Source organism: Neofelis nebulosa, chromosome 3 (assembly GCF_028018385.1).
Source record: "Neofelis nebulosa isolate mNeoNeb1 chromosome 3, mNeoNeb1.pri, whole genome shotgun sequence".
Classification (NCBI taxonomy): domain Eukaryota; kingdom Metazoa; phylum Chordata; class Mammalia; order Carnivora; family Felidae; genus Neofelis; species Neofelis nebulosa.
The window spans coordinates 110,260,146-110,283,806 of record NC_080784.1 but is presented as its reverse complement, the minus strand read 5'-3'; the positions used below and the strand labels follow the sequence as shown (position 1 = coordinate 110,283,806).

At 37.1% G+C, this 23,661-nt stretch overlaps 1 protein-coding gene across 5 annotated transcripts in view; it reads right to left on the bottom strand.

The window, feature by feature from the left end:
• Positions 1-23,661, bottom strand: part of LOC131507164 (bifunctional heparan sulfate N-deacetylase/N-sulfotransferase 4) — a 428,637-nt gene that overhangs the window by 25,395 nt on the left and 379,581 nt on the right. For all 5 annotated transcript variants that reach the window (XM_058721528.1, XM_058721527.1, XM_058721526.1 and 2 more), the window contains 2 exons: positions 22,047-22,229; positions 3,758-3,854 (listed from right to left, as the gene is read on the bottom strand). In XM_058721528.1, coding sequence (XP_058577511.1) covers positions 3,758-3,854; positions 22,047-22,229 — 280 coding nt within the window. The remainder of the gene's footprint in view (positions 1-3,757; positions 3,855-22,046; positions 22,230-23,661) is intronic.

The following is a 23,661-nucleotide window of genomic DNA, read 5'->3' as shown; positions in this document are numbered from 1 at the left end:
TATGTGTGGACTTGGGCCAAGTAAACAGGTATTTGCACCTAGTGAGACAGTTTCCATACTGAGAGAAGACAAGAGTGCCTTTCCAATACATGAGAAAATGGGTGACTTACACTTGGGAAGCCAGTGAAAGCTTCCAAGAGGAAGTGTTTTCTCAGGTTTTGCCTTAAAAACATAAGTGTTCCCAGTAAGGTTGAAAAAGGGGGGCAGGAATCTGGAAAGATGGCCACTTGAATGTCCTATCCTGGCAAAACAGGCAATGAAATTGGATAACTGAGGCACTCCGCTGAACAGACTAGCTGATAGAACCCACTGAGTGTATGTATCACAGAATGCTGAGGTGCAATCTCTGACCCTTGTTTCAACTTGAGTTGGGCCAGAGATTGAACGGCTACAGCAGAAGGCATCACAAAGTGACTGGGTTTTCATAGTTCTCATAAATCAAATTTTCCATTCTGGGAAAAATTATCCCTTTTTTAACACGGGGGATCCAGGAAGGTTGTTGGATTTCCTGGCCCTAGAAGACCTGGAGATGAGCTACGCATGTGGGCTGGCAGAACAGTAATGATTGCAGTCAGGAATCTGGAAGCTAAGCAGATCATCAGAGAATTGGTATTTTTTTCTAACATACCTTAAGCTCATAGGAGCAAAGTGTACTGTGCTTTAAGTATTAATGAGATTCCCACCTGTTTAGATCCTCAGAACTTTTACATGACCACCAAGACTGAATAGGGGCTTGAGTAGTTAAAGGAAAGTGACAACAGATCTGAGGGGACCAATCACCTTGGAAGGAAGACAGGTTAAGGAATCTAGAATAGGTGGCTCCTAGTGAGATGGGAGGGCAAAAATTAGTAAATCCCCTAAAATTAATTACTAATTACAACACATGGAATTATGAGGGATTATGGAGTCCTGAAGAACTGATATAAGTTGCTCCTGAAAACAACAGAAGCTCAAAATGGAGAAACTTTTAGAGGAGGAAGGAACAAAATGTTCCAGTGAGAAAAAATAAATTAGAGTATTATAGGGTATCTGGGAGGGAACAGGGAATTCAGAAAGGTTCTTTCTAAATAACTTTTAGGATGGGACCTACATAAAAATGTTTTAACTAACGATGAGAATGAAATGTGTATGTGTGTGTGTGCGCGCCCACATGCGTGTGCATGCACAAGTGAGAGAGAGAAAGAGAGAGAGAGATTTGAGACACACAAGAGAGCTGAGAATATTAATAGTTTCACAGCCCTGAGATGTTGAGAATAGATGGATCCAGGGGACAGATAAAGAAGCATTTTTGAATTATTGCTGAATATCGCAAAACAAATACATTATAATTTCACTAACATGTACAAATGTTTAATTACCCTAATGGTAACAGAATTGTACCAAATTTCCCCTGGGCTACATAAAGGCAAAGCCTTTATGTTCTGAGCCACAATACCTTCATGCCTCCAGGAGCAGGAAGGACATCAGGAGGCATCTGACAGGAAGGAAGGAGAAAGCACTTTCAACTGAGGACAGTAGGTATGTGGCTTGATACTCATATAATCGGTCATAGACTCTGGGCCCACCACCTAAAAATATATATTTATTTTATGATCACCTGTGTTTTCATCTATTATTGACATTCGTTTTTATCCAACGTCTTTGGTATAAATATTTTGTGGAGGAAGTAGAAAAGACCTCATCCCTGGTAATACTCTGAGAGAAACTACATTGTATTTTATATATAATTGATTTCTCTTCAGTTCTAACAGAGTTAGCCAGTCAAATCATGACAAATTAATATTGACAATGGGGACACTGCTTTTCTGGGAGAAGTAATGCCAATGAATTATGGCCTTAGAATCATAGTGCTAAATTTAACCTTTTTGGAAACCCCCTCCTCTCCTGGTAATATCAAAATTTGACCCAGAATCAGAAAGGATGCTTATTTGTCTGAAGGATTCTAGCAGTACTGGGATTTAATCTTTGAGTGCCATAGCCTAGGCCTACCCTGCTCTCTCCCTGTCCTTGTTCACTGCCCACTGTTAGCTAATAGGAATTCCTTGTAGGATTCAGCAACGGAGAAGTGGGACATCAGTTCCTTCCATTCTCACCTCGCAACAGTGGAGAAAACAGGGGTTTGCAGACTACTTTTGTATTTCATGTTTATTGCAAAGGATGTGTAGGCCATGTTTAAATTGTTTAAAGACAACTTTGCATTGAAGACCATATTCTTAGCATTTGCTGTGTCCGGGAAATTTACAGTTCTGACAGTAGTTGGGAGTTCTGCCAACTAAAGCAATAAGGAGAACAAAAGACTTTAACTTCTATGATTGAATGGATTTTAAGAATTATCACAACCATTTTCACATTAGAATAGCATTTTCTAACAGCATATAAAATATTATTACCATCCAATTCCTTTATTTTAACTTTGTTTGTTTGTTTGCCTTGGGGATGCCAAAGGCAGTTAAAAGCTTTATTTCCATACTGGCAGGTCAAATATAAACACAAACAACAAGGAGGAAAACTAGATTTATACTTACTAACCTGTAGTTTTCTCACAGAACTAAGAAGTAATAATATTCAAAGACAAATGATAAAAGATACGTCTTTAAATTAAATTTTTAACATAATTTTACGACACAGGAATGTTTTATTTCTTTGGTAGTCTTTCCGGAGTTAGCACTGCTATAAGGGAGTTGGTAGAAAATTAATGCACATTTTAAACAACAACAGCACAAGTGATATATCTGAAAACATGTGCTGCTTTTGTTCCCTCCCTGCACACGTGTAACTTATTGTTGTAATACAATTTATATTCCTGGAGGAAGAAAAGATTTCAACAACCAACATCTAATAGTCTGGAAATTTTGCCCACAACCTTTAAAATGATCTACTTGCTTGTATTACAAATATCTTCATCTGGGCCAGGCTTATTTATTGTGACTGTTTGTTTTGTGTTATGGTTTGTGCACTCACTGATGAAAATGCTTCTAGTCAAAGTAGTGAATTCAAAATACAGCAACTCAATAAAAACTTTAATTAATCAGGACATGAGCAAAGTGTATAAAACTGTCACATGCTGAAGAAAGTATAAAATATTCTAATTGAAAGTGTCATCTCATTGGTGAAATACTTTCACTCTGTTTTACTGCAGTCCTATACACTTGTCCTTCAGCATATGAGAAAATACTAAGGGAAAAATGCCTGATGAACCTCAGGTGTATCAGATAATAAGTCCGAACCATATTTATACTTAATAATTATCTTTAAAATACAAATCACACATGTAGAATATTTTAAAGTAATAATGGAAATGGCTCTGGAAAAAAGTCAATTCAGGGCTGATCTACAGTGTAAAATAGTTTGAATCAAGGCAAGCACTTGCTTTATAACCTAATTTAGGAGATACTTAGCCAAAACTACCAAAAAGTAGAGATTAGAATCAGATACTGCAACTGTCGTACATTAACACAAAGTTGTCAAAAATTTGACATCTGTTGAACAGATTTAAAATCTACAGTTAAAAAGTTAATCCCCAAGTCTAATTAATAGGAAGCATTAGGTCCCTTTGAGGATCATAGCATGAAGATGATCTATAGGGATGAAGTACCATTCAAATAATGAATTTGGACGGGTGTCTAGATATTTCACATGGAAAAACCCAATCCAATTATACTGTATGGCAATATGTTTCATGACAAAAAAAAAAAAAAAGAAAGAAAGAAAGGAAAGAAACAGAAAGAAAGCAAGCGGCAAGGTTAGCTATTCTTACCTGTTTTTTGTGGCCCGATGACAAGGAATTTTGGCAAGTGGTCACAAGTTTTCTCTCTGGACCAAATGTCTTTGTGCCGTTTATCATCACAGGGATTCTGCAGGAAGGAAGAATAATGGATCTTAGTGTGTAATGAATTCCTCGATCTGTTCTGTAATAGTTGTTCAAAGGACAGGATCAAATTCTTGTCTGATACCTTAGAACTAGGAGTTAGAACTTGTTTTGGTTCTGGTTCTTTGATTTCCAAATTGTTTCCTTCTGAAATGGCACCTTCCTTTCCTTCAAGGCTAGAGCTTAGCATCAAGTTGATCTTGCTGTCATCCTCTTCTGAAGCTTGGCTAGGCTCTAACTGCTGAGATTCCACTCTATATCTAGAAACATGTCCTCTGTTTTATGTCTGTATACCTGAGCCTTCACTTGTCTTAAGCTTCTTCTAACCATAGCTTCTTGGATATCTGTGCTCTGCCCTAATCTTTCCTATTTCTCTTTCCCTGGGGGCTAGATGGCCATCCTTGAACTCCATACTTAGCCAACTTTTCCTTTCCTTTTTGCACTATGTCCTATTCTGTGCTGATCCAGCAAATCCTAATGTTTGATCATACCTTACAAGTTGATAGCATATAGATCAACATTTGTAGCCTGTACCTCCCTCCTGAGCTCCTAACCTATATTTTAAATGGCATCTGTATAATTGTTATGTAGATGTGGTGAGTAAATGCCAAGCCCAAAATACCCATGGATCCAATTTTATCTCCATCTCAACCTTCTCCTGTTTCATTCTCCTCCCATTTCATTTGAGTGACCCACATTTATTATCTAAATCATGACACTTTTGAGAATTCAAAGGGCTATTAAATGAAAATAATACAATTTTTAAAATATGTATTAACTGACAAATTGGTTTTATTATATTGTTAATTTAAATAATATATTCAAAAATCATTTTCACAAATAAAATTCTGTCTAAATACACACATTAGGTATTAAAACAATTACAATTTTATATTATTATCCAAATATTAAAAATGACACAAAATGACTAAACATTTATGATTCATATTTGTGTATTTTAATCAGTTCTTTAGCCACATTTTTTTCTTTTGTTTGTTTATTTATTTATTTGTTTGTTTATGTATTGAGAGAGAGACAGAGTATGAGTGAGGGAGGGACAGAGAGAAGAGAGAAACACAGAATCCAAACACAGAGTCAAAGCTCCAGGCTTTGAGCTGTCAGCATAGAGCCTGACATGGGGCTTGAACTCACGAACCACGAGATCATGACCTGAGCCGAAGTTGGATGCTTAACTGACTGAGCTGTCCAGGGTGCCCCTAGCGACATCTTTTTCTAATACCATGCCAGGACAGTTCCTCTCAAGAATGATTGTTTTCAGCATGATCTTATTATGTTTTACTGTCCCATAAAATTGCCTGCAATCTTTTTCAAAGTTACACTTATGATTAATTAATTTGAAAATGTTGATACTTTCAATTGACTCTTCTCTATTGAACACTATATTTTTTAACTGGGGAAATATTTTCTTTATAGAGGTGAAGTAAGCTCAGAGTAAATTCTGCTAAAGGTAATTTGTTCTGTTATTTCCAATTCTATTTTTTCCATTTTTGACCATTTTGCCAAATATAAGTGCTGCAAAATCATAGACTTCTCAACGTTACATTCCAGCACAGAATATAAATTTATCTAATTAAAAAAAGAGACCCATCAAGAAATGCTTATCACAGTTGAAATTCCAAAGTTCAATTAAAGAATGCCAAATTAAACCCTCTAGTTCATTTGAATTCTCATTACTTAATTTGTTTAGTCTCCTCCCTTCTTGCTTTGGAGCTTTTTTTAAGATGACAAAAAGCACTAAAGGAAGAGAAAAATATTACTTAAATATATTTTTTCTCAAAGTAATATTTTAATATTTTTACCAAAAATAGTATCAAAGCTGTTTGTTCTCAGTGTCATCATATAGACTGAAAGGGTTAGATCGTCTTGACATTCCACAGAACTTAACCACTAGTCTTCTATATTGACTTCATGTTAATTATATCTGATAGGTATCAAGTGTCAAGTACACTGTTGTCTTTGTAAGACATATGCACTCCAGAGGGTAGAAGTTTCAGGGACCCACCACCGTGTGTGGTTTTTCAAGGTCCACTGGTCTGGATCATACTGAGACATCTCTTCTGAGTAAGGGTCTATTTTTGTTCTTTGTGATTCCGATGACTAAGAAAGAATACAGGGCTTGATAGGCCTCTTTGGGTTTTAGAAGCAACATTTTATTGCACTAGGGAATATTGATCTGAGGCATTGACAGGATGATGCAGAAAATCGCTAGTTTTCGAACCCAGAACAAGGAAGAGTCCTGCAAGAGGTTAAGACTGAGGTACAAGCAGCTCTCCCACTTGGATCATACCTCTGGGCAGACCTAGGGTACTATGGCATCCCTGCCAAGTAGAGTTTTGGTTAAGCCCCAGAGGAGAATTGCAGTGTGCACTCCGAAGGTTCTGCAGCAGGGTGTGCCACTGGCAGAAGTCATTCAAACTGGTATCTACTCCTGGTATGCTACTGGGCCCTAGAGGAGATAGTGTTTCTCATGGATTTTCAAAGTGACTGGGTGGCCATAACTGGACATCATAATTTGAGCATTGGCAGCCCCACCAAATCCTAAATTCAGTTGTACCCACTAGCAATTCATTGTTAGATGGGAGTGGTATGTCTGGGATCGATCTCAAGCTGATCCAAAGGCTACAGATGACCTTTACAAATGAGTGACCTAGACCCTCATGTCACCTATCACTGTTCCACCAATGCCTCTATATCAGCTTATTCCTATATTTTCATGGAAGGCCCCCTATATCTGCTGATGAAGAGGGGGGAACTCAAGCTTGTTTGTGGATAGATTGACCCACATGTTAGCAGAGGCTGAAAGTGGACTGCTGTTGCACTACAAGCCCCGTGTAGAGACGTTCCTAAAAACTAGTGGCTAAGGGAAAACTTCCAATTAACAGAGTTATGGGCAATGTTCTTAGTCATCTACTTTTTGTGTGGATAGACTAGTAGGGCAATATAAGGATAGAACAGATGAATGGGCAGTGGTGAATAGGTTACCCAAGGGACTGAAAGGAGTGATATGGGAGTATTAGGGCTAATAAGTTCTAGGGTAAAGACATGTTGATGGACTCATGGTAGTGACCAAAAAGTTTGATGATCTTTGTACTGCGCATTAATGTACACCAAAGATATTCAAGGTAGAAGTGTAAACAACCAAGTGGACAGAATGATTCAGCCAGTTCCCAACATTCCCACATGTCACCTAAGCTCTGTTCTTAGCCAGCCCTTTGCTGGAGCAATGGGTTTGTGAATGGAGTACCTACGGTATCAAGATGGAAGCCATTCATAAGCTTCCTTCTCCCAAGTCTGCTCTAGTTACAGCCACTGTTGAGTATCTGACCTGCCAGTAACAGAGAACAGTTCTGTATCCCAGAAATTGACTATCCTACCACTTAATAGACAATTGATTATTTTGGACACTTTTACTTTGAAAAGGGCAGTGATTCATCCTGACCCATACTGACACATATTCAGAGTATGGATTTGCCTTCTCTAGTCACATAGGCTGTATCCTCTTCTCTTTCCTGTTTTACTTTTTCCCTTATAGGTTTTTCTCTTTTTTTTTAATATGAAATTTATTGTCAAATTGGTTTCCATACAACACCCAGTGCTCATCCCAACAGGTGCCCTCCTCAATACCCATCACCCATCCTCCCCTCCCTCCCACCCCCCATCAACCCTCAGATTGTTCTCAGTTTTTAAGAGTCTCTTATGGTTTTCCTCCCTCCCTGTCTAAGTTTTTTTCCCCTCCCCCTCCTCCATGGTCTTCTGTTAAGTTTCTCAGGATCCACATAAGAGTGAAAACATATGGTATCTGTCTTTCTCTGTATGACTTATTTCACTTAGCATAACACTCTCCAGGTCCATCCATATTGCTACAAAAGGCCATACTCCATTCTTTCTCATTGCCAAGTAGTATTCCATTGTGTATATAAACCACAATTTCTTTATCCATTCATCAGTTGATGGACATTTAGGCTCTTTCCATAATTTGGGTATTTTTGAAAGTGCTGATATCAACATTGGGGTACAAGTACCCCTATGCATCAGCACTCCTGTATCCCTTGGGTAAATTCCTAGCAGTGCTATTGCTGGGTCATAAGGTAGATCTATTTTTAATTTTTTGAGGAATCTCCACACTGTTTTCCAGAGTGGCTGTACCAGTTTGCATTCCCACCAACAGTGCAAGAGGGTTCCCATTTCTCCATGTCTTCTCCAACATCTGTAGTCTCCTGATTTGTTCATTTTAGCCACTCTGTCATGAGGTGATATATCTCAGTGTGGTTTTGATTTGTATTTCTCTGATGAGGAGTGATGTTGAGCATCTTTTCATGTGCCTGTTGGCCATCTGGATGTCTTCTTTAGAGAAGTGTCTATTCATGTTTTCTGCCCATTTCTTCACTGGATTATTTGGTTTTTGGGTGTCGAGTCTGGTGAGTTCTTTATAGATTTTGGATACTAGCCCTTTGTCCGATATGTCATTTGCAAATATCTTTTCCCATTCGGTAAATTGCCTTTTAGTTTTGTTGATTGTTTCCTTTGCAGTGCAGAAGATTTTTATCTTCATGAGGTCCCAATAGTTCATTTTTGCTTTTAATTCCCTTGCCTTTGGGGATGTGTCAAGTAAGAAATTTATGCGACTGAGGTCAGAGAAGTTTTTTCCTGCTTTCTCCTCTAGGGTTTTGATGGTTTCCTGTCTCACATTCAGGTCCTTTATCCATTTTGAGTTTGTTTTTGTGAATGGTGTAAGAAAGTGGTCTAGTTTCATTCTTCTGCATGTTACTGTCCAGTTTTCGCAGCACCATTTGTTAAAGAGACTTTTCTCTGAGAGTATCTCTTCAATAAATAATTTGAAGCCAAATTTCGTATCTCAGATTTTATTCCAATTAACTTTCCATCCCCAGCTTCGATGTAACATGAATGCAGTGCAAAGTAAAAAGACAAATAATATATAAAGACAACTGTACTTTGTGAGATTTCGCCTTGGAAAAAGTTAGGGTATACTTTGTGGGGTTTTGTATGAATTCATCTGTAGAAACGGTGATGAAATGAGTTAATTACAAGCCAATAAACTTCACATTTTTTTACTCATTTTGCACAATAACTTAAATTTTATTTTATTTTTACCAGTGTCTTTAATTTATGCCATCTTTTTATTCAATTAGTATTCAATCTCAAATCCTTAATAGTCTAGCTTCAGTTTAATTCCATAACCATAATTTTCACTATGGCAGAGAAGAGTAGACTATTTGGTTTCCTTTTATTCTTTCAGTTATGGAACATTCCTTTATTTTGCATAGTCTATAGGTTTCAGCCAGAGACTATATTTCACAATCTCTTTTGAATCAAGCTTTCTTCATCTGAATCATTTCAGTCCAAAGGAAAGTATGCCAAAATAATGTAAAGTATCTTCTTAAGGGTAAAACCACTCTCCCTGGATTTTCCCTTTCCTAATGACTGTCAGCTGTAAAATAGTTACAATTGCAACATGTGCCTTGGACTCAGAGACATTGAACAGTTGCCAACCTGGGGCCCCGGATGACCCTCTATGTGGAATAGAGCTATCTAATGCCCTAAATATCCTGTGCATTTTTAGACAGTTGCATGAGTGAGATATATATATCTGTTTTATTTAGTCAATTTATTGTTTGGAATGTAATCATTATAGCAACATTGCCTATACTCTAACTTAATGTGTTTCAAAGCACTTGTCTATGAGAAGATAAGGAACTTGAGTCAGAATGTGAATTATTGTACTGCTTACTGCAATAAGAACATCCTGCTACAAGCAAAAACAAAATTCCAGCTGAAGCAGCCAGCGTGTTCAGTGATATAGTTGGTTTATAAGTTTCACAACGTTCTTGTCTCATGGAAAATCAGCAAAAAGCAATTCAAGCCCTTTCATGGACCACACTTTGAGTAGCACTGCTCTGAATTAACAATCGCCAACACCATACACAAAAATAAACTCAAAATGAATTAAGAACCTAAGTGTGAGCCCTGAAACCATAAAATTCCTAGAATAAAACAAGCAAACAGGCAGTAATATCTTTTAAATAGGCCTTAGTAACATTTTTCTAGATATATCTCCTCAGGCAAGGGAAACAAAAGCAAAAATAAATTATTGGGACAACACCAAAATAAAATCTTTTCTATAGCAAAGGAAACCACCAACAAAATAAAAAGGGGAGGAGATATATGCAAATAATATATCAGACAATGGGTTAATATCCAAAATATATAAAAACTTTTACAACTCAACACTGAAATAAATCCAATTAAAAAATGGGCAAAGGGCCTGAACAGTTTTCTAAAAAAGACAAGCAGGTGGCCAACAGACAAATGAAAAAGATGCTCAACATCACTAATCATCAATGAAATGCAAATCAAACCACAATGAGGTATCATCTTACACCTGCCAGAATGGCTGGAATCAAAGACAAGAAATAACAAGTATTGGTGAGGATGTGGAGAAAAAGGAACCCTCTTGCACTGTTGGCAGGGATGTAAACTGGTACAGCCATCATGGAAAACAGTACGGAGATACCTCAAAAAAGTAAGAATAGAAATACCATATGATCCAAGAACTCTACTGGGTATTTACCCAAAGAAAATAAAAATACTAATTCAAAAAGATATATGCACCTCTATATGTTTATTGCAGCATTATTTACAGTAGTCAAGATATGGAAGTAACCTAAAAGTCCATCTATAGTTGAATAAATAGAGAATATGTGGCATATACATACAACAGAGCATTACCAAAACATAAAAGAGAATGAGATCTTGACATTTGTGACTACATGGATGGACCTAGAGGGTATTTTGCTAAGTGAAGTAAGTCAGACAGAGGAAGACAAATGCCATATGATTTTGCTTATATATGGAATCTAAAAAATAAAATGAACAAATAAAAATGCAGAAACAGACCCATAAATAGAGAATGAACTGAAGGTTACCAGAGGGCAGACGGCTGGGGCAATGGGAAAAATGTGTGAAAGGTGGTGAGAAGTACAGACTTCTAGTACAGAGTCACGGGAATAAAAGGTACATCATAGAGAATATAGTCAATGGTATTGTCACAGTGTTGTATGAGGACAGTGGCTACACTTGTGGTGACCTTAGCATAATGTATAGACTTCTGGAATCAGTATGTTGTAGACCTTGTGTAACATTGTGTCAACTACAGTTCAATTTAAAAACTGCCAAAACCGACCTCATGTTTCAGTTATACTGTATTCACTATTATAGATATACTCATGTCTGTACCTGATTCTTCCAAACTTATTTGAACAATTTATTTTTCTGTGCAATGCTCTTTTTTTTAAAACCAATCCATATTAAAAATTTCACCAATTATTCTAGTGTCAGCTAATATGTCCCATAAAACTTCCTTATTTTAGAGGGGTGGCATAGCCCAGTTGTTAAAAGAGTGTGAGCTCAGGAGGAAGACTGCATGTGTCTTATGGAATTTTCCTAAATTCTCTGAGTCTCAGTTTCCTTACCCAAAAAATAATGATTGATGGTATCTACTTCACATGGTTAGTGAGAGTGTTAAAAGAGCTAATATATTTAAATGCAAATTGTGCTCTATAAAAGAGAGTGATTATTATGTGATCCAATGTTAGCTTTCCCCCCCTACCTTTGTTTAGATGAGTCAGTCAGTTGAAGCAGCAGAAAGAAATTACTATTGCTGATAGACTGGTTTAGTATAGATATCCTTCCTTAAAGCAGACTTCCTGGTCTACTGTCTGAACCCTAGCACCTAAGGTGGTTGTCTCTTCTCAGCACAAATTCATGGTTCGATGACTAGGTTTCTGAGATGTACGACTTACTTGATAGGGAAATAGCTTGGGAGTTTCTTCAGGAAAACTTGAGAATATAGATTGCTCTGTGAGACCCAAAGACCCCTATATAATCCCAACACAATTTATTTTTGAATATGCTTTCTGTCTGGCTCCTACAACTCATCCAGTTTATTGTTTTAGCACTTGCCATCACTCAGGTCACAACTAAAATATGACCCCATGTAAGAGGTCTTCCCTGATGACCATAGCCAAAGCACCTCCTCCCAATCCTGTCTCTCTATGGTAGCTTCTGGTCACATTTCTTTCACTGTACCTGAAATTATTCTATTCAAGTATTTGTTTATAGTAATTTTAAATTACATATATATAATGCATTTATATTTGTAATTCTATCTCAACTAGAATGTGAGTTCTCTGAAGCAAAAACCCATGTTTGTCTTCTTGACTGCTACAATCTAATACATAAAAAGTGTTTGATAAAAAAAGGACTGAATGAGTAACTGACTTAAGACAGGCACAGTAAATCTATAGTAATAGGCATAGACAGATTTTGCTACGTTTGAAAACTAATGTAATATGAACTGTGTAGACATTTTACTTCCAAAACTATGACCAAAAAGCATCTGCAATCTCCAATGATGTCTTTCATAGTGCTCCAGAAGCTAGTGTTTGTTATTTCCTTAAGCCAAAGCTTTATACCTTGAACGTTTTCCTCATATTAACTGCTTTGTTTGTAAAGAATTTATTTCTCAATTCTATTTTATACGTTAAACGATAGGAAAGCAGTTCTCATGACCTACACTTATCAAGTTTCCCCACACACATCTCAACGAAGAACAAATCTCAGATTGGGTGTTTAATTCATCTGCTCAAATGGTTTCCATATTCTTAGCAAAAGTAGACAAGCAAACTGATCAATCATTCAGCGCCACTGCTGGAAGTGTCTTTTGTGGGATCTTCTGGTTCCCTATGTTCAACTAGGCCACTTATTTTCTTTATTGCAGTACACCTTGTCTCTGCCATTCAAATTTTTGCACGCAAAACCTGTGAAGTGGGCAAATTCAATATAACACTTGAAAAGAGTTTTCTTTGTCACACAGAACATGAATAAACATGCTTGTTTTAGTAGACAAAGACACTAATTATTTCTAGTTGTACTTTCCCAAGAAATTATACCAACAAAAATAAACTATCAAATAAAATTCCTGGATGCTGTTACAGTGCTTTCTGCTCCAAGTGCTTTTATGACTAACAATTCAATTGACACTACTCCTGTTTTTCCTATACGTATTTTACAGTTGGTGGCATTTGTACACCTCAATCTAGGCAGATTGCCTGTTTTTATAACTGCATCCCTTGTAAGTTATGCTATTTTCAGACTTTCCAGATGTCCATTATTTCTTCCTTCACCTCTTTTCCTGCATGTTTCCCCTTGTGTCTGTTAATCACAAGTCTGTAAACAGGATGTTTGCATTTCCTATTTTTATATTCTGAAAATGTTTGTTTAGACTTTTCCTACTCTGATTTTTCTTCTATTGCCTGAATATTTGAATAACAGCTAACATAATATCTAACCTTTATTGATCACCTTCTATATTCCAGGCACTTGCTTGACATAGATTATTTCTAATCCTCAAAGCAACCTGGCAAGACAGATATCATTATCCCTTCTTTACACCTGAGGAGCCTGAGATGCAAGGTGTTTTATTTAGGTCTTGCTGAAGGTCACACAGCAAGTTAGTTTCAAATCTAGAATTCAAAGCTGGTGTTGTCTCTGAAGTTAAATAGTGTGTGTGTGTGTGTGTGTGTGTGTGTGTGTATGTGCGTGTGTAAGAGAGAGACATAAAGAAAGAGGGAGACAGAGAGAGTTTGTAGGAGTGATTATGAAGGTGAAAGGGTCTTCCCAAGAAAAAGCAAAGCATTTCCTTGTACTTTCATACTTTGTTCCATTGCTATTGTCTTAATTTCAAAAGTCAGAAAATTACAAAGCAATTATATCCCTTTTCCTTCTCTAACCTGATTGTTCTCTGCATATCTGAAACTGCCATAAACAGTAGTTTACTCTTTTAAGTATCTAGAACTATAGATATATTGAAACTTAAAAAAAAATATTCAGTTAAAATTGCTTTAGGCAGCTCATGGTTACAGTGCCAGTCTAGTAAAAATGCATGTAACTCAGCTCTCACACAGGTAAAGAGGATGCAGGTGGCTTTGCACATGGAATACACGATGAGGTGAGGCAGATTTACTTTTAAGAAGATATAAGAGAGGTAGAGAGAAGATTCCCTGAGGTGATGGGCCGGACTTAGAAAGGGGAGTAAATTCTGATGAAATTGTGTTACTGAGAACGGTATTAGCACCCAGCTTTTTCCTCTCCAATTAAGTAAGAATTTCAAATTCATAATCAAGCTAAAAACATGTATTTTTAGAAAAATCACACTGCTTACCTTATCCTGAAGTTCATAGTTTTATAGAATACATGAAAATAACTTCTGTTCTCATTAGATGTAGTTGGAATAACGTTGCCTTTACTAAAAATCTGCTTTGCTCATTGCTTCTCCACATCCTTCACTGACAAGGACACTGTGGAATTATCAGTGAGATTGATTATCCACTCTCAAGTCATGTGCCTATTCCAGATAACTGGGACATATCTAGACTTTAATAGCTAAAGCCTTAAAAACGCCCAGTGCTCATGGCGAGATTATTTTGTTAATTACAAACGTTTCAGAGATTATTGGCTTTCTCTTCATTTCCTTTCTGCTTGCCTTCTGCTGTTCTGACCTCACTGTTTAAAGGAGAATGCTATGCAAGGTGTATTTGTGGGTTTTTTTTAATTCTTCTTATTCGTCCCTACTTGGTTGTGTTGTTTTAAAAGTTCTTCTGTTTATTGAGTTTCTCCATGTACATGTCTTTAAACAAAATCCTTTTCCAATCTGTTTTATACAGGCTGGTGACTTCCAATTTTTTTGTCTCTTGATGTCATTTAAGCCTAATGCAACCCACATACACTGATGAGTAATTTTAATAGGCTATGGATGTTTATTCTCAGTGCTTCAATCAGCAAATCCTTATGGAGAAACTCTAAGACACACACCATCTTCACAAAGCTTGATTCTACCTGCACACTATGTAAAATGCAGCTAGTCCATCAATTCCTTGGAAAAGCCTTTCTTTTCCGAGTGCACTGAGTTATAATGAATGCTCTCTCCACACAACTCCCGTAGCACTTAATGGTCTGACTCTTACTCCAGCTTTCCTCCCAAAGTAGTCTGAATATAGAGGAGAATAAATGCCCACTTCTGAGAGTGGGAGTGGATGGAAAAGGGCTTTTGGTTCTGTGTGGGTCTGGGGTAACAGCTCCATCAGAGCTGTTTTAAGCAGAAAGAACCTCTGATTTACCCTAAACATCTATGCACTCATCACCATATTATATCCATGTTTATTTAAATAAATTGATACTGTTGGCATTTACCACAAAATATTTTCATAGTAAAATTGACCCCAGGAGATGATAGCTTTACTCTGAAGCTCTGAGTATATTTAAACAGATGCACATTCCTACATACAGTATCTTATATTATTGTTTATGGTTTTATGAATATCTTGTTAGAGAATCTAGATAGCCAACTCAATAAAAAACTATTTTTAAACTCCTATTAATAGGTTGATATAATATAGCATATTCACTCACAGTATGCCTTTTAAGTTATCAGGCATATCTTTAGGGCACACACACACACACACAAATTCAGGGCTTCGTTGTTGTTATACTTGGATTATATGCTGAACATCTATGTTTTATGATGATTTTGATTCAGAAAGGATGAAAGTGTTATAACTTTTTATTTTATTTTATGGCACTATCTTCAAGTAGTTTTTCTATTACCAAACCTCAGTAAGTTATTTGTGTGGGGAATTTGACACTTGACAAGTCATGTTTGCAACTAATTGACAGAAAAGGAAAGTCCATGACTTATGTTACCATTTCTGGATGTCAGAATGTCTGGCAGCCTTGTATAACCAAATAGGGAAGTGCTTCATTGTAAGTTAAAAATTAAACTCATGAGGAATTTCCCACATATTTGGGAAACACTCCTGAGAGGTTTAAATACTAGTCTGAGTTAGGAAAATAAGTGTAACAAATACATAAATTCAAAGTGTGATTAGGAAAAAAATACAGAAAAATAAGATGATGATGTCTGTGCCTCTATTATGCGTGCCATCTATGAAGTGATGAAAAATTATTCTGGCTATTTCACGGGAAAGGCTAAAAGATGAATAATTACAAATGAAAAACATGAAATTATAGAGTTCTTATTTCCCCAGATGTTGCAGATCAGTTTTCCTTTAACCTCGGTGTCTCACTCACAAACAATTTCTACCATTTCATGAGAGGTCTCACTCTTTTCACCACCAAGAAGTTTCCCTTTTTCATGGCTACGTTATTGTCTCAACTTCAGTTCCTCCCTGTTCTTACCTGTCCTGGAAAAAAACTTCTGGTATAATCTTTATTGTCCAATTTTTTTTAATTACTTTACTTTCATCTTCAGAACCTGCAGAGAATTGCTCCTTGTTGCCTATGAGACTCAGATTACTCTGATAGCCTTCAAAGGTTTCCCAACTGACTTGTATGTGCTTCCCAAGGTTATTTCTTATTGGATTCCTACTATTTTCTAAGAAACAAATGTTTATTTTATTGTTCTTTGTGCACATGCACACACCTCTGCCTTTGCTTATTCATTCATGAGATTTTAATGACAGTGGTTATGGTACTATGCTGGGTTCTAGGTTACAAACATGAATAAACATAGTCTCAACTCCTTCAGGTTTGCATGAGCTGGCATATGACAGACGTAAGTGTCTGCAATACCATATGGTAAGTGCAGTAATAGAGTCATAAACAAGGTATAAAGTGGAAAAGAGAGGAATTAATATGAAAACAAATTTTAATGTCATTTTGTTCACATAACCAGGAGCTATTATGGTTTGTAAGTTCTATGAAAGCAAAGACCTTTCTATTATGTAGGTACTTCAAAAGTATAGGTCAAGGGACACCTGGGTGGCTCAGTCGGTTAAGCGTCTGACTTCGGCTCAGGTCATGGTCTCACGGTTCGTGAATTCAAGACCCGCGTCGGGCTCTGTGCTGACTGCTCAGAACCTGGAGTCTGCTTCAGATTCTGTGTCTCCCTCTCTCTCTCTCTGTCTCTCCCCAGCTCATGCTCTGTCTCTCTCTCTCAAAAATGAATGAACATGAAAAAAAGTTTTTAAAAAACTATAGGTCAAATAAATTCACACCGAAGACACCACCAGATTCTTCTAAAGTAACAAGGCATACCTGAAATTCCATCCTACAGAGGGAGTCGATGACAGAAGTAGATTTATTTTTTTAAACGTAAAACTACCATTTTGCTGTGATTGGAACTACACTGCAGTAGGAATAAGAAAACCTGAGCTTTACTCCTGACTTGTCCCTAATAATCCAAGTGACTCAGAACAAGATATTTCATCTCACTAGGTGTCACCCATTTCTTCTCTAAAATGAATAGGTTGGGCTGGACATCCCTCACTTCTTATTCTGCGCTTACAATCTATAATTCTTTGTGTCAGAATTCATTTATTCCTTCAACAGACACATAATAATAGAATCTACAGTGTGTATGTCGCTAGACCTTGTGATTTGTTTATGTCACAGTTGTTAAAATCTCATCATTTCTAAGCTGGAGTTGGAGGATTTCACAGCTAGAATCAACAAAGGTGCTAACTCTTAAGGTTAGCACCTTGTGATTTACTTTCTACTTTTTTAATCCTGGAGCTACTGGCATGGAGAGAGAGAAAGCTCTTTGAGCATTCCCTTGGCCACACGGGCAAGCAGGAATCCACATCACGCTTGGCATGTTTGTTGATAGTGAGAGTCTGGAGTGACTGCGTGAAGATTGAGGCTGAGCTATCCTGACAGCTTGAGAGCTTAAAAGCATCGATTAGTGAATGTGCAAGAATCTGACCTTCTAAATGCCTCCATGTTGTGGTTTTGGTTTTTATAATGAGAGTTAAAAGGGAAAAAAAAAAAAAAAGGAAATCCTATTCTTCCTTGCTTCAGAGTGATTATTCTACCAAAACAAAAAGGGACATGAATAAATAGGAACCCGTGAGAATCCTTTTAAGAATCTTACACACTAGAGACTAACGTGAGGAAGATAAACTCTAGGGACAGAGTTCTATATGTGTCCTCAGCATATATTCTCACATTTAACAGCTTTGGAAGAATCAGTTTCCAGTGAAGGAAGCACAGACACATTCTGTGTTTTACTTACTATGCTGTCCATTGATAGATATTCATATTGCACTTTTTAATTAGGTGACAAAACGTTGCACATATATGGCAGTTGGTGCTAATGAAAATTTACATAAAGAACCAAAAGAAATTAAATAGATGTGAAGATTATCATTATTCATGTTTTATTTTTATTTGTAGTAACAAAAAAGTGTGAACTAAAAATCTTGGGAAAAATAACAGTCGATTTACTTTTTAAAAATGAAATACACTAAATAAGACATGCTTAGAAACACAAAAGGGTACCTGGATTTTGAGAATGTATAACAATGACAGACACATTATACTAATCTATCTTAACTCTGTAGGGTTGTGAAGGGTGGGCCACAAAACATTTAATTAGTGCTGGTTATGCTTATATGTATTTTGTAAAACTAAATTCATATTGTATAAAGAACATGATGATAATGCTCACAGCTGCTCTGTTTGTCATCATAAATATGAATATGGAGAGAAGAGATAACCACTAGGGAAAGGGACTCAGAAAGTATTATGCACTTTATCTCTACTTAACCATTTGTAGTCTCATAGACACAGTTTATGACTGGCAAACTGATCAGATTTCTTTAATAAGTCAGCTGTTCTCAAAATCTCACATACATGAACAATTCTTTTTTGAACTTAACTGCTCATCTGCTTTCTACTCCTTGTTTTCCTTCTTAAACATATTTGAGAAAATATGGCACTTTAGTTAATGAGAAATGCATGCAACTTTATTTTTCAGTCAAAAGAAACCACATATAATATAATTTGCTTGATAAAATGGAAGTCTTTTAGTAAATATGTACTCTTCAATGTTATTTAAATACTTTTATGACGGGTGCTGGGTGGCTTAGTTGGCATGAGCTGAGCATCTGATTCTTAACAACTCTTTATTTTGGGTCAGGTCATGACCTCACAGTTCATGGGATCGAGCCCTGCATCAGGGCTCTGTGCTGATGGTGTGGAGCCTTCTTGGGATTCTCTCTCTCCTCTCTCTCTGCCTCTGTTTCTCTCAAAATAAACTTTAAAAAAAATTAAAAGTAAGTATTTTTATGATAAGCTATTTTGATAACATATTAAAATTGCTAAACATGTAAATTACAACAGTAATTACAACAAATTTGTGAACTCTCCGAAGCCTTTTTTTTTTTTTTTAATTTTTTTTCAACGTTTTTTATTTATTTTTGGGACAGAGAGAGACAGAGCATGAACGGGGGAGGGGCAGAGAGAGAGGGAGACACAGAATCGGAAACAGGCTCCAGGCTCCGAGCCATCAGCCCAGAGCCTGACGCGGGGCTGGAACTCACAGACCGCGAGATCATGACCTGGCTGAAGTCGGACGCTTAACTGACTGCGCCACCCAGGCGCCCCTCTGAAGCCTTTTTTGATTAATTCTATCATTTGTTAAGAACTATCTAGGAATTTACCTCTATGATGTTATTCAAAATTGTCAGCCCATTCAAATGTTTTGTGTATACTTAGGGTCTCATGTGTTTAAAATGACATAGGTCTCTAAGAAATGGTTCTATTTTCTGTGTCTAATTTTCATTTATACCACCAATCAACTGAGGTAGTATTTCATATTTAACAGATATTTCATCAATATTTAGAATCATCGAGTAGACCAAATCATATTGGAGCTGGTGTATCTTTGATTATAGTTACTCCTTAACAAAATGAACAGCATCACTGATATTGAAACAATATCAATAAATACAATTCTTGATTTAAAAAAACCTCACACAATATTAAGAGATACAAATCTTTCATCTAAAGAAAACTTTCCTTCCTCTAAAGGAAAAGAAAGTTTGGCTCTTGGGGCTGTTGACTCATGTCATAGACTCCGGGTCTGGAGTTCTCTCTTGTCCAGCAAGAGAGTGGGATGCAGGATTGAGAATGCAAGAGAAGCTAATGTCCGGGAGAAGGCAAGAGCCCTGAGTAAGGGTCCTTGCTCCATTTTTATTAGGATCAGAAGGCTTACAAGTGTGATGGGTGTGCACAAAGAGACAATGAAACTGTGAACATTAATTCATGGGTGTGGGGAAAAGGGGGTTTTGAAGATAGGTGGTATTAGGGGTTTGGGTCAATACAAAATAAAATTCATGTGCTGGGTGGGAGGTTGTTTATAGCAAACATGAGGTGTCACCTTTGTTTATCTGAACTGGTCTAGGGGACAAGAAAGACAGAGCACACTACCTTAGGGTCAACAAGGCACCTTTATTTTGCTAATTAGCTCCACTCTGGGCAACTTCACCCTGCTGTGGTCTATAGCCCTGTTTACCTGTTTACCTATTTTGGTCCTTCCTTCCTGTGAGAGCAGCTTTCTGCTATTGTACTAACCTCAGGGGCATTTCCACCCTGAATATCTAATCTTGTTTACTTCATCTTGGATGTTTTCATTCTGAGATTTCCTATTCCTATACTTTTGTCCTATACTGGGGGCCTTTGCTCCCTTTACCTAACCTTATTTACCTAATCTTGTTTACCCAAACTTGGGTGTGTACATCCTATGGCTTTCTAATTCTTTATGCCTTGTTAACCCATGGGTGCAAGCTCAAGGAATTCCTAAGCATATTCCCCACAGACTCATTTATTGTATGTTAGCTGTTTGCAACTTTTGTTAAGTTGGCTACTTTGTATTGTTACTGTACCATGAATTATAGATATCTCATAAATAAACATGTGTGAGAAAAGAATTGATTTACTATCAATGATTTACCAATTTTATAAGTACGTGAGCACTTTTGAAGAATGCCATTTATGGGACGCAATGCTTGGCCTTTATGATATTCAGCAGCTACTTGGTATGATGCTATACACTACGATAATTATGTCTTTATCTATTTATCTGTCTATCTAACTTATACACCAAACATAAAGATGGTCAAGCAACTTATCAGAGGGGCAAAAGAATTAGAATGTGTAGTTCAACAAAAACACAAATGGTGAAGAGTTCCTGAATAAATCATCAGACTAAAGTATGAATTACTCTAGCAGTCAGTTGTAAAGCACGTTTTCAAATATATGCTAGTGAATAAGAATAGCAAGGAAACCCTGCTGACTTTGGGAGAACATACTGTGTTTCATTCTTTGCATTTGCTAGAGCAACTAGCTTTGCCTTATACACAGTAGATACCCGATAAACATGTGTTGGATGACTTCCTGACTGTATAGACACAGAGAGGCATGTAACATGAATTATGGAATAAGAAGAAACATAGAACCTTGGGGAGAAAAAGGGGATGGTAACAACTCTGGTTCACAGTGATTTCTCATTAACGATGATGCTATTTCTCTACCAACTGCTTAGCAGGGGTCTATGTGATCTGCTCTCTGCAGCCAGGTTATTGATTGTGCGGGTCAATATAATGTAATGCATAAAGAACCAAGAAAATGGGAGGTAGCATTTTCCCAGATAACTGCTAAGAAGCAGATACTTTACACTTTCATACAATGAGGCTGAGTGACTCCCATGTGAAGCTGAATTATTTGTAAAAGCGATCCTAAAACTGATGATTTTTTTTTTTTACCAATAGGTCTGATCCTAGTGAAAGATTAATTAGATGTAAGAGAAATGTGAAAACCTATTAAAGACAGCATTTGTAGAAGCATGAGGTAAAAAGTGTTTTTTCTTTTTCATTTTTATTATGTGTGTTTACACATACATATCGGGGGGTTAGTTATAGGGTCTTAGATTATGATGGCTCCTGGCTTCTGTCTCCCTAGATACTCAGTGCCTAACCATTTTATTGCCAGTTAGTGCTCACACTAAACGAGAGTGCAAATGACTAGCAGCGAGGAGACACCAACAATAAAACAACATCCTCAAAGCAAAAGTTCCGAACCAACCAAACCAACAAACCAAACAACAGAGAAACAAAAAATACACTTAATGCATAAAGCAAAAAAAGTGACTGAAGAGAACGAAACTACTGAATAAAAAAGAAGTTTGTGTTAAATGTCAGTTTTCATATCTCCAACAGAGTTCCAAGTCAAATTAGGCCCTGGTTTCTTTCCTTTCACCGCAGGAGAGAATGTTTCACCTTACCTGCCAGAGAGGGTCTTTTTGCTCAGGGAAGAGCTCAAAGTACTTGTGTGCGAGTTGCACTGGGGGCAGAGTTTGCAGTTTCAGGGTGGTCCAGCTCTGCACGAAGTTGGCCAAGTTCACAAAGGTATATAACCCCAGGCGGTCATTCCCATAATTCGACAAATGGGTCATGAAAATGCTGATCTGAAAGACAAATACAAATGACGGTAAAATAAGCATACTTACGTTCAAAAATGGCATAGAATCTTCAAGAAATTCCAATAACCTTGGAATTTCATGAGAAATACAATGATCATTTTAGGTGGTGTTATGAACTGAATTGTGTTCCTCCCAAATTTATATGTTGAAACCATAATCTCCAAGGGATGGTTCAAAGATTAGGCCTTTAGGAAGGTAATCACAGTTAAACAAGGTCATAAGGGCAGGGCCCTAGTCTGATAGGTCTTGTGCCCTTATAAGAGGAAGAAATAACTGCACTCTCTCTCTACCTCTGTCCTCCCGCCCTCTCTCCTCCTTTCCCCCCTCACTCCACTTCCTTCTCTCCCCCTTTCTCTCTCTTTTCCTCCCTCTGTCTTTCCCTCCATCCTCTTCCTTCTCCCCATCTCCCTAACTCCCTCTGTATACATCTGGAAGGCTGTGTCTATAAACCAGGAAGAGAGTTCTTACCAGAAACTAAATTTGCTGCTACCTCAATGATAGACTTCTAACCTCCAAAGCTGTGAGAAAATAAATGTCTATTATTTAAACCATCCAGTCTGTGGCATCTTGTTATGGCAGCTTGCACAGACTAATACAAGTAGAAAGCCACATATTTGATTTCTACTTTATTTTTTTATTTTTATTAAAAAAAATTTTTTTAATGTTTATTTATTTTTGAGACAGAGGGAGACAGAACATGAGTTGGGGAGGGGCATAGAGAGGAGACACAGAATCTGAAACTGGCTCCGGGCTCTGAGCTGTCAGCACAGAGCCTGATGCAGGGCTCGAGCTCCTGGACCATGAGATCATGACCTGAGCCGAAGCCGGATGCTTAACCGACTGAGCCACCCAGGCGCCCCTGATTTCTGTTTTAAAATCACTCTTAAACTCACTTTTAAAATAGAAATTGAAACTGGGATTTCACTGTTCATTAAAAGTATACTATTAATTTCCATGTCATTTTTCCATATTATAGAATCAACATCATTAAACCCAATAATAGTAACTTCTAGGCCACTAAAGACCCAGAATTAGACTAGTTCTAAAATCAAACAATTGTTCCTGATCTTTACTGGTTTAGATATGTATGTAGATAGAAATGGAAGTAGACTCAAAACTCTAATGAAGACTTTCTACTACAATAAAGTAATTGTTGGGGCATCTGGGTGGCTCTGTTGGTTGAGCATCCCACTCTTGAATTTGGCTCAGGTTATAATCCCCAGGTCGTGGGATGGAGCCCCACATCAGGCTCTATGCTGAGTGTGGAGCGTGCTTAAGATTCTCTCTTTCTGTCCTCAGCACCTCTACCCCACTTATGTTCTTTCTCTCTCTCAAATAAATAAATTAATTAATAAATTAAAAAGGAAACTTAGTGCTTGCATGGAAACTGATTACTTTTAGCCAAAAAACTCTTATA